This window comes from Poromitra crassiceps (genome assembly GCF_964638095.1).
Source record: "Poromitra crassiceps genome assembly, chromosome: 8".
Lineage (NCBI taxonomy): Eukaryota > Metazoa > Chordata > Actinopteri > Beryciformes > Melamphaidae > Poromitra > Poromitra crassiceps.
The window spans coordinates 59,774,277-59,786,425 of NC_139629.1; the positions used below are offsets into that span (position 1 = coordinate 59,774,277).

General features: G+C 43.0%; 1 protein-coding gene across 1 annotated transcript in view; it reads right to left on the reverse strand.

Moving 5' to 3' along the window:
- The window catches only part of LOC310780823 (extracellular calcium-sensing receptor-like), a gene marked incomplete at both ends in the record, with an annotated part of 28,100 nt that extends 17,498 nt beyond the window's left edge, over positions 1-10,602 (reverse strand). The window contains 7 exons of the mRNA XM_083641320.1: positions 3,791-3,914; positions 4,049-4,276; positions 4,461-5,255; positions 5,590-5,887; positions 6,101-6,316; positions 10,451-10,474; positions 10,571-10,602. Coding sequence (XP_083497446.1) covers positions 3,791-3,914; positions 4,049-4,276; positions 4,461-5,255; positions 5,590-5,887; positions 6,101-6,316; positions 10,451-10,474; positions 10,571-10,602 — 1,717 coding nt within the window. The remainder of the gene's footprint in view (positions 1-3,790; positions 3,915-4,048; positions 4,277-4,460; positions 5,256-5,589; positions 5,888-6,100; positions 6,317-10,450; positions 10,475-10,570) is intronic.
- Positions 10,603-12,149: the final 1,547 nt, after the last annotated feature.

A 12,149-nucleotide genomic window follows, 5' to 3' on the forward strand; every position in this document is an offset into this window, starting at 1 on the left:
TCTCAGCCTAATCTCAGTGACACTAGATACCTGTCTTCCATCTGGAAACATTGGTAGATGTCTTATTGTAGTATTGTTGAGTTGCTAGTGTTCTTATTGTATTGTTTACCTGTTTTATATGTAGTGTGTTTTGTATTGGACCTTGTGTCTGTCAATAAAGTGATGATGATGATGATATTAGGCTACATAATTCCTGACCATACAGGTCTATGGTGTTGAGGTAACAGTAGATTGCTTTTGAGAAAGTTGTGTCGGCCAGTAGGCTATACAGTAACCACTTTCCCTGCAATTACACCATGCAACAATAGCTTAACCCGAGTGGACAATTCTGATATAGGCTAGAATTTAAATCTCACACATCCCTACCCTATTAAAGAAACAAATATTTGTAAATGTGTATGTTATAGCCTATATGAATGAAACGACTAATTACAGTAAGCGCAACTTTGGGACATAATAACACCATGTGGATATTCACTGCGTAACTGTGTGGCAGGCCTTTGGTGTGTTTCAAATGGATCGTTCCATCAGCACCAATTTTTGTTTTGAACTGGTTCATCCTCCAATTCTCTCCCCCTCTCTCGCTCCTCTCTCTTTTCTCTCTCTCTCACTCTGTCCCTCTGTTGCCCATGGCACTCAGCAAGAAAGAAGCTGCTGTCACAGATGTGACGGCGGTGGCACTCTGGCTTTTAAGGGGAGTGATCTCACACTTGTGAATACTGTTTTGTGCATAAACATGCCTATATAGAGGTTTGCGCGAGATGACGCCAAGCGCAGCGGGCCGACATGCCCACAATTAGGGCTTTGCTATTGCTCTATTCCAGCCTAAATGGCCGCTAACGCAAAAGTACCGCCTTTGCGACTATAGAGCCCTTAAAGTGTTACACTCCACACTGTCTGAAATGAATGAACCATCCATGAAGTCACCATGTTTATTGCTCGCCGGGAAATAAGTCCAAAGTCAAAACATTGGTTCCGTGCCGGATTTCTGCTTTTCCCCCGGCGCCCCACCTGTAATACCACTGCTAGATTGTATGCTCCATGTTGAAAGACATGATTATATTTTAATTGTATTTTTTTTAAACCTACCTAGTTTTTGTTACAATGCTAGATTGTAAATGTTACATGTTGGAAGACGCCGTAACATTTTTGGCCACCGCCCGCAGGGCGCAGGCCCTATAACAGGGTTTGTCCACCCAATTTAGTCACTAATTTGCAAGCCGATTTGGTGCCACTCAGAAATCATAAGACCTGCCGCTACCAAACTTGGTAGGTAGGTTCACAGAGTCACCTTTTACTATGGGCGGAAAAATTACACTAGTTGACCACTAGGTGGCGCTATAACAGCCATCTCTACGTTTTGGTCCATAACTTTTGAACCGTATCATCTACAATCAAAAATATTTTTTTCCCTTCCTTGGGTCATTCCGCATCTGCTGATAGAGGCCCCGGCCATTTCCGTCTAACTAGATTTTCCGCCATTTAGAATTTTCTCCAAAAGCGTTTTCTTCGCTATTTGTCTTTCAAATGTTGTCCAATCGTCACCAAACCACATCAAACAGCGTGTGTGGACAAAACTTAATTTGCGTTTTTTTGTAAGACATTGCGATATAATTGACTTCCGAACTTTTGTGGGTATGACCTAATTCACAAAAATCGCCCTAACTCCGGAATGCATTGTCCATTGCGAATTAACCTTGGTACAGGTGTGCAGCTATGTACTCTGAGCTGATAAAAACACACCATACCCGTAGCTCACAAACCATTAGAGCGACAGTTCCCAAATAGGGTACATAGGTTCATAGAGTATTCTTCTACTCTGGCCTAAATAATTACACAGATTAACCTCACGGTGGCACTATAGCTGCCCTCTTTACATTTTGGTCCATAACTTTGAAACCATAGCTTCTATGATCAACATTTTTCTATATAGACCACGCCCATTTCCATATAACTAGATTTTCCGCCATTTACAATTTAATCCAAAAGTGTTTTTTCGCTATGTCTCCTTCAAATTTTGTCAAATCTTCACCAAACCACAGCACACAGCATGTGTGGACTGTGTTGCTCAAAACTTATTTCATGGTTTTTTGAAAGCCCGCACCGCACCGTAGGCTATTTCATTGTGAAATTATGATTTTGTGATACTCTTAACTCTGGGAGAGATATAATTAGAACAATAGAAGTTGAAAAGGCACCATGAGGCTATACAGAGGGGTGGGGTCCTTTTACTGGGACTAATACACATCTTTTAGAATTTTACAATAAATACATGTGCGCATACACACTCATGAATGTATTATAATAACATGTTTTATGTTATTATTATGCCAAGTACATAATTAAATAATTATTTTTCTTACCATACTGATTTTCCATGATATCCTTCATACTTTGGCCACCGACAGCCCTCCACATTAACAATGTCGCTGCCTGCTACAACCAACAGGGTCGTCAACGCTTTTCTGCGCTGGCCATATGGTAGGTTTCGACCTAGCCTTGTTTATTGTGTTTTCCTTTTTTTCTACCTACCCCAGTTTTTGGTAAAATTTTGCACTATTTGGAAAGGTTTTAAAAATGATTGTAAAGGCTATACATTTTTTTAATTGTTTTTTTGTTTTTTTTATAGAAAAGAACCTACCTCAGTTTGACCTCCCATGAATCCAAGCAGCAAGCAAGAGATTCTGCGGGGAGCGCAAAACCCCCAAAACAAAACAAAATGTATAAACAAAATATAAAACTGTCTGACAGGGGGAGAAAGTACAATCTCTGAACATGACTGACTTCTGCCTGACTTCCGCCAAAACAAACACATAATTTCCTTAAGTGACCAGTCTGAGCGCAACACAAAAACACAGCAATGGACAAAAATTCACGTTTTGTGTCATGTTGCGGCCCGATCAGTGGTTTATTTATAACTGTTTGTCCGATCGACTTCAAACTTGGGGAGTACGCTTAGGGGGACCTGACAGAGTTCAGTGGCAAACTTTCTGCCATTCTGCATAGCACCACCTACTGGCAACCCCCCCCCCCCCCCCCCCCCCAAAAAAAAAACGGTTTCTCAAGAACCGTTTGTCCAATCAACTTCAAACTTGGGGAATGCACTTAGTGGGACCTGACAGAGTTCAGTGCCAAATTTTGTGCTATTCGGCAGGTCACCACCTACTGGCAAACACAAAAAGCGGTTTATCTCGAGAACCATTCGTCGGATTGACTTCAGAATTGGGGAGTGCGCTTAGGGGGACCTGACACAGGTCAGTGGCAAATTGTGTGCTATTCGGCAAGGCGCCACCTACTGGTAAACACAAAAAGCGGTTTATCTCGAGAACTATTCTTCCGATCGCCTTTAAACTTGAGGAATGCGCTTAGAGGGACCTGATGGAGTGCAGTGCCGAATTTTGTGCAATTAGGCATAGCGCCACCTACTGGCAAACAAAAAAAGTGGTTTATCTCGAGAACCGTTTGTCGGATCGACTTCAAAATTGGGGAGTGCGCTTCGGTAGACCTAGTCTCTCCCCAGCCTCAAATATGTTGAATCACTGTGCTCCGCATACTACATAAATTAGTCTGTTCCGCTTCGCAGCCACAGCTAGTATTTGAGGGTGGGTCTAGGGGGTATGGAATTGAATGAGTGACGGGTCGTAGTACCAATGTTCGAAATGCTCGATGTTGCAGGAGCCAGTTAGAAGGGAGGTCTCAGGGTGGGTGGGCCTCCCTACTCGCAAAGACATTACTGATTGGTGAAGGGTGAATCCACCACTCGCCAATCACTGGCCAAGTGAACGGGCACCTGTGGTGTTGCTGATTTCTCCCTCTGCACATGGTATACAGTCATAGCAGCAGACCGGCTTTCCTTTCTGGAGGACCTTACGCGTTCCTGGAGGACAGCTCTCACTGCACACTGACACAGGCACCTGCATGAACAAAAAAGCAGTATGATATACACTTTGCTGTTGTCTTTACAGGTCATCATTTGGAAATCTGATTAAATCAAGATTACAATAGAATAATCCTGCAAGTTAACAATCCATGAATGATCGGTATTAACCTGTTCTGAGTTCTGTGTCCAAATTAAGGAATTAGAGTGTAGATTTAGCTGTTTTTCTACAGATAAGGATGTGTCATAAAGACCAACGGTGACCAACTCCACACTGCCATTTTCGTTCGGCTGCCAGTTTATGATCTCATACTTTGCTGCTGGGTCTCCATTCTCATCAAAGTAAACGTCCTCCCCCTCCTTTGTCTTGAACTGAACCTTTTTTATGTGCTGCAAAATCTAAGCAGATACATATTACTTTACTTATTCCATTAAATCTAACCCACCTTGTATTAGCTCTGCACTATGATGGAAGGCAACAATTTATTGAGCAATACAGTTAAAATAAAAAAAGGGCAAAAATAACTGTTCATGTGAAGCGCATAATGTTGAACTATCATTCAGCCTTCATTGTTCAACTCACCGTGAATGGATCTGGCTGTACCTTATTGCCACATGTTTCTTTACAGCCAAGAACACTATGTAGTGTGTGAGCCACAGCATACACTCCTTTATAGACATTGTTAAGGATGGGCATGAGTGACATGTCAGTGAAAATGTTTTGCTGCCCAGACAGATCTTCAGACCCTGTACAGTATCTCTGATTCCCTCCTGATCCCTCTGTCTGCTTGAACCTACAATCAAACATTGTCTCCCAGAATTCTGTGAACAAATCATGACTATATGAATTGAGTGACTTTACATCCAACATGAACTTTCTCATGCCTGTGACATGGGCCATGGGGATGGTCAACCCTATAGCACCATCCAGGTTGTGCTGTCCATACATAGTTACAGAGTAGGAATCAACGATCCAGGCCTCAGTGCCTACCCACTGGTACCCAGTCAGGTTGTGGGGGGCCATTTCATGTATTAGTATTTGCAAATCAGGTGTGTTGAGGAAAGCGACAATCACCTTGGAAGTGGACGCTTTGATCATCTCAATTATTGCCTGTATTTTTTCTGGTGGATCTGTTCTAAATACGGATACAGAGTACTCTAGACAGATGCCCAGCTTCTGGGCCATCTGTGTGAATATGGCCATGCCTTTGTTGCCATAATCATCATTGCTCTTAATTCCCCCGACCCAAGTCCAGCCAAAGTGCTTGACCAACTGGGCCAGAGCTCTGCTCTGGTGGAAGTCACTGGGTATTGTTCTGAGGAAGGATGGGTACCGGACTTTGTCACTGAGACAAGCACAGGTGGCCCAGTAGCTGATCTAGGGAGTAGAAAGGAATGAGATTCCCAAGATGAAGATGTAAATTCTAAAACAATGTACACAGGAAAACATAGAGCACATCACATTAGCAGTAATGCAGTAATCCTTGAAAGGCGCTATATAAATCCAAGCTATTATTATTATTATTATTATTATTATTATTATTATTATTACTGCTCTTAAAACTGCCTTTACTGTGAGCAATCAGACAAATTGAAGTATAATAATTGCTGTATCATTAAGAAGACGAAACAAAATAAATAGATAAAACTGTGGCCAAGGTCCATTACAGTACATGATTATCCATTAAGTGTAAAAAAGAAAAACTGCCCACCAATGGGATATGAAAAGGTCCAATGACAGTGGATATAGCCATGGAAGGAGATGAGTAGCCCTCTCCTATAATGGCTTGCACTTGGGCTGGTCTGGTGCAGGGTGCCTTGGAGGCTGTGGATATATCCTCATTACTATTAGCCAAGGCCAGTGCCACCCTTACTGCCCTTGCAATGGAGCCACATGAATCATAGATCTTGTAGCCCAGAAAAATGCCAGGCAGCAAGTCTGTGCTGTTGTTAATCTCCTCAATGGCAAAGAGCATAGCCTGAGCAAACTGGAACTCTCTGAAATCCAAACTTGATGCAGACAGTTATAAATAGTTGGTGTTATAGCCAGTATGTCTTTGAATTGAAACAAAATTTGAAGTGAAAATATATGAGCAAACATTTTTTATTTCACAACTCACTGTGATAAACTTTCCTTAATCAATTTTGTATATCTACACAGCTCTAATAATCTTCTATCTTACTTATGGCAAACAGCTTGCTACAGTACAGTGTGTGATCTACCTTGTGCACTGCAGTGGCGGTGGTCTATACATGTAGGTGTCCTGTCTGTCTTTCCAGCTATTGTGGAAACCAAAGATTCCACCCAAAATAATGTCCCCATTCTTAGACAGCTGGGGCATCTCCGGCTCCCCTATCTGCCGACACACCAGCTCCTCAGCCGCAGAGAGAGATGCTACCAGCAGCAGCTGCAGAAGGACCCAACCCTGCTCTGTCCACCTTTGGGTGGAGATCATACTAAAGGCTGTTACACACCCAGAGCAATGCAAATATACAGCAGGAAATTGCTATGCGAATTTTGACCCACCTGTCAATCACAGCAACAGTGTACACGTCAGAAGCACATTTCTGAAAAATCAACCCTTGTCCGAAAAAGTTTACGCAGCAATATCGCTCAGCAAAACGTTGCACAGTTGCATTGACTGATATAGGTTTGAAAAATATTATTGTATTATATTATGCAAATTAATCACATGAAGAAAAGAAAAACGTGTGTGTAACGAGTCGACCTTAAGAGACAAACTGCAGGGCAGCAGCAGATGTGCCCTAACAGGAGCAGGGCAGAGCTTGCATCAGTATTTATAGATATTAAAGCATGAGAAATAGTGAACAGTGATGTTCCATAGCTCCACAGGGAGGACAGAGAGGAGGGAGATGCAAAACTGGGAAGTTCTTAATGAGTTTTGGCTGTATCTTATGAGGAGTAGCCTATTCAGTCGCATACAATTTTTTTTTGCATTGACTATTTGAACATCTGATTTGCACTAATTAAAAAAATAATGGGGGATGGAGGAGCGGTAAAAACCTAGAAAATTATATTTTAAATTGGTTAACTTAAATGCTCCACAACTGTATTCCATAACATTCAGGTTTTACTGATTCAAGCATCCTACTACTATAATTGGGGAGCTCTCTCTCTCTGTGTGCTCTCTCTCTCTCTCTGTGTGTGTGTGTGTGTGTGTGTGTGTGTATGTGTGTGGGTGTGTGTGTGTGTGCACGCGTGTGTGCCTGTGTGTCTGTGTGTCTGTCTGTCTGTCTGTCTGTCTGTCTGCCTGCTTGCCTGTCTGTCTGCCTGCCTGCCTGTCTGTCTGTCTGTCTGTCTGTCTGTCTGTCTGTCTGTCTGTCTAGAGTTGCAAGGTGCACTGATGCTCCAATTGCCTCACATTTTGCCAAAACATTTTTCAGTGGTCTGGCATGAAACTGGCAAGAAAAAAACGAAAGAAAAAACCATAGGGGGCGCTAGAGCAATGTTTTAGATTTTAAATGGCCAGAACTCGCACCATTGGGCCGATCACCTCCAAACTTGCGTAGTGCGTTTATGAGGACCTGACCAGTGCAATGCCATAATTTCCTAAAATTCGGACAGGACCACCTACTGGCAACACAAAAATGATTTTATCTTGAGAACCGTACATCCGATCGACTTTGAACTTGGGGAGTGCACTGCCAGGAACCCGACAGAGTGAGGTGGTCAATTTCAGATCCATGCATAGTCATAGAGCCACCTACTGCAAACACAAAAACTTTTATTGCGAGAACCGTTCATCCGATCGACTCCAAACTTGGGGAGCGCACTGCCCGGAACCCTGCGAGTACGTTTCCAAAATTATGTCGCGTATATAGTCCATGAGCCAGACCAGATTTCGGTATCACTCAAGGTGGAAAAATCTAGTCAAATTTTTTGAAAAGGTACATTTTGGTATGATATTTTGGTATGATAATGTAACCCACGTTAAAATATGGTACAAATAAGAATAATTCATTGAATAAATAGTTTGTTAACTCATTGAGTGCCAGCCACTTTTGGAGAACGGACGCTCCCAGTGCCAGAGTTTCAGAGCGTTTTCAGTGATTTCTCGAGGCCCACAGAATATTGTGTGATATTACTATGTAAACACTGAACACGCACAAAGAACGATGAGACTCTATTCTATCATCTGCAAAAAAAAGTTTATTGATCCCATTTTCCGTTCTTTAGTTATGAGCCGGAGAAGATAGCTTGATTCATCCAAAAACAGCAATTTTTTTCTAGAAGCTGAGATAATTGGCCTTTTGTGAAATTAAACATTTCAAGCACATCACTGACTCTGAAGCTAATCTTTTCTAATGTAGTCACACCTCAAAAATAATTTCCTTCAATAAAACAGTTTAGGCCAGGGAATTTTGTTTGGCAGAATAATATTTTTAGCTACAACCAGCAGCGCTGGCCCCTGCGTGCGCTGCTGGTTGCAGCTTCTTGCTGGTCTTGATTTGCTGCTGGTGGGCATCGGATATTCTGGCTTGCGTTTGTCAATCCTGTCCTGCTGCCTGGGTCTGTCTGGGTGTTGCGTGCTGCTCTGCGTGCCCCGCCCCCCCCCCCCCCCCCCCGCCCCGCCCCGCCCCGCCCCGCCTCGCCTCAACTGCACACTCCTCCTCCTGTCTGTGGTGGTGGCTCTCTGCTGAGTTTGCTGTGCGCACAGTGAAGGGTGCGCAACATCCAGTTTTTTTACAGCGTTCCGCGTGTGTTTGTCACCGGCAACGATGCTTCCAGTTGAGAATAATAACAACTCCACGGTGTGGATGTGCGGATGTGCTGTCGCAACCGACACGGAGCGGCTCAATTGTGGGAGCAGATTGGCTGCTGCAGGCACAGCTGCAGTAACGTGCTTCAGCATATCGATGCATACGGATGCGATGCGATTTCCGTTTCCATAACGACTTCTTCTTTGTTTTTTCCTTGCCTTTCTGTTATGTGGAGAGCACTGTCGCCACCTAAGGGTTCTGTAAAATAGGTTATAGACCTCCAATAGCTACAATAGTTGTACCAGAGATGTATCAGGGATTGATCCACGTCCCACCGTCAAAAAACGCAATTGACGACAATCGTCGTCTTTGGCACTCTACGTCAGTATTTGAATTGACGACAGCTGTCGTCATTGGCATTCAATGAGTTAAAATCCCCATAAATATGCTTTGTTGGTTAAAACATATGCATTGAATTCATTAACTCATTCACCGCCAATGACGTCTTTGACGTGTTATCAGAAATAGCCCTCCCCGCCAATGACGTGTTTGACGTGTTTTTGTTTTTATTACTGCAGGGCGTAGTTTAAACACTTCCCCAGCCTGTCACATGGTATCAGGTCCCTAGCATCTAAGACAACACGTGAACAAACACATACCGCAGCTGTTGTTTTGAAATTGAGCAGGAGGAAAAGCAGAAAACTGGTAACGCTTCCTTGTGCAGACAGGAGAAACGCCATTGAAACGCGCCTCGGCGCGCTGCACGAGCTGGAGTCGCCTTCCTCTGTGCCAGCCGGGAGAAAGTAATCAAGAGATGTGTTTGATCATCGGAGGAATGAGGAAATGATCGATCAGTTTGCGAGGGCGGTGAGGACGTGTTGAATAGCCGAGGGGAAAACGGGAACGATCAGATAGCAGGGGATATGACAGGCAGACATGGACGAGGACGGGTGCAAAATAAACACACAACAGCAAGGCACAAGGCAGAAGCGGGAGTCAGAGCAGCCCGCTGTCCTTTCTCAAGAGCTATTCAGTTGGTTCATGTAATCGCTGGGCTGCGTGCCCTCCAGTGTTGCTCCTGGCCAATCCCAGCGCCACAGGGCGTGGTTATTGCTTATCCTATGTGGGGTTAGAAATCTAAAAGGGGGATCGTGTGTGTGTGTGTGTGTGTGTGTGTGTGTGTGTCTGTCTGTCTGTCTGTCTGTCTGTCTGTCGGTGTGTCTGTCTGTCTGTCTGTCTGTCTGTCTGTCTGTCTGTCTGTCTGTCTGCACACTCACTCACACCGAGTAAACTGTATTGTTGAATGTAAAAAAAAAGCACTTCATGTGTATATATATATATATTTTTTTTTTTTGTCATTTGTGTCCTAACGAATAATATTTACATGTCTGATGTCAATACAGTTCAAAATAAAAGAATTGAGAGCGAGTTCTGCATGAGATTGTGTGCATAAATACATAAATGCCATTTTCTGCAATTTCTTTTCTCAGAGAGACATTTTGGGGGAAAACAGGGTGTATATAAATGGCTATAAGTAGAGTACAGAACATGCTAAAAGCTCACTTTTTTTTCCTGGTGAACCCAGAGACGTACATCTTCATTTTGAGGTATTGCAAATCACTCTGGTGCTAATAGATAATTTACTGTGGGTCTTGAAAGATGACCAACAATTATGAAAATCTTTGGCCTGTGCTAAATATTGGCAGTCCTAAACTGGCGGTGAATGAGTTAAGAGTCTGTTAAAAATGATCTGATAATACTTTAATATGAAATGCTGTGGGAAGTTGTGGTGACGCTGTCCCTTTAAGATATTCCACTGACGTCACACTCTATGCGACTAGCTCAGCAGACCATGCGTTGACCAGCAGAACGCAGCTGAAAGAGGAAGAGAAAAGCAGACAGACGAACAGACACATTAATGAACAAAATACTGTTGAAATTGTTGATTGAACAGCTTAAAACCATACCTACCCGGTTGGGAATCCTTGGTTACATGCCGCCATTCCGACGTGCTGCCACTCCGACGTTCCGCCACTCAGAAATATCGGCACTCAGAAATATTGCCACTCAGAAATCCCGCCACTCCGATTTCCATAAGGTCCGCCACTCCGAACTTGATTTGACTTCCAGTTCACGTTCAGGCAGCTGAACCTCGTTCAGACAGGCACCTCTCTCAGATGCTGCTAAATGGGTTGCCTCGAATCCTCGAAATGATTGTGGAGCCCAACAAAATTAAAATAAAGACGTGTTGTTCAAAGATGTTGTTGGTGCTCCCTCTAACTCCACAATGTGCAAGATAGTAATAGGCTATGTGTCTCTATAGGTGGGTGCACAACGCACACACCCTGCTTAGAGAGCACACACATGCTGACACGCCCGCGGGAACATAGCCTAATTCTGTTGTCCCTCCATGTGCCCTGCAGCTGTGTAAAATGTCATACGAAATAATTATAAATTCCAATAGGATAACCTTGCCTGATTAACTGAAAACAATTAAACAATAACGAAAAAAATTATATCCTAACGAAAATATAAGTATAATCAAGTAAATAGCCTTCAGAAAGCATCAGTAAAAGCCCAGTTCTAATAGGCTACTGCTGCGCTGCTGAGACGCACAGTGTGCGACTGAAATGTCTGCACTTTTGTGCCATATTCCACAATATCCAAACTTCGGAATGGCGGATCCTTTAGAAAAAAGAGGAAGGGCCAACAGTTTGAATAATGAAGGCAGGAATTTTCGTAATGGTGGGACCTATGAAAAAAAGGTGAAGGACCGCCAGTCCGAATAATGGAAGTTAACGTTCGGAGTGGCAGGGTTTCGGAAAGGCGGACAGTTACCTCTGTCGGCATATCATTGGTGTTAGCCAGCCAGCTAGCTCCATCAAACCTATTATGTGGATAATCATTGCTTTAGACTTTGTTTGTCTGCAGTGCACTGAATTAATACATAATGTTAGCTACAATAAGTAACTTAGGGTTAGTTGTTTGCTTTTTATTGCATGTGTGCGTGTAGCAGTAAGTGTTTCTTGTTCTACAGTAATTCAACAGTAAAAGTAGAGGGAAGTATAATGTTATCCACTTACATTGAAGTTGGCCATATAAAATAATTGCTTTCAATGCTTTGTATGTTCTCAAGGTAGACTTTACTAACCAACTAACACTTTTCTTGGGCAGCTCCCTCTTGAAAAAGAGATTCTCAATCTCAATGAGGCTGACCACATGGATAATTAAAGATTAAAATAAAAACAAACAATGAAACGAAAACAAGGAGACATTCAAGACTTCTTCAATAACATGAAGAAGAAGCAGGCATTGCTTCAGAACAGGGACAGTGCAGACCAGACTGCTGAGTGCACTGAGAGCCAAGCTGAGAGCACTGACAGCAACTGTGAAAGTCAGAATGAGCCTGAATGCATTATTGTTGTTGAACAAAATGCCCAGGGCCACAACAGCACCCATGGACCTCCAGGTGAAAATACACATATGGAGAAAATGATTTAAAATGTGGTCATACTTATCCCATATTACTCATTTGTTGTTCTGCATTATT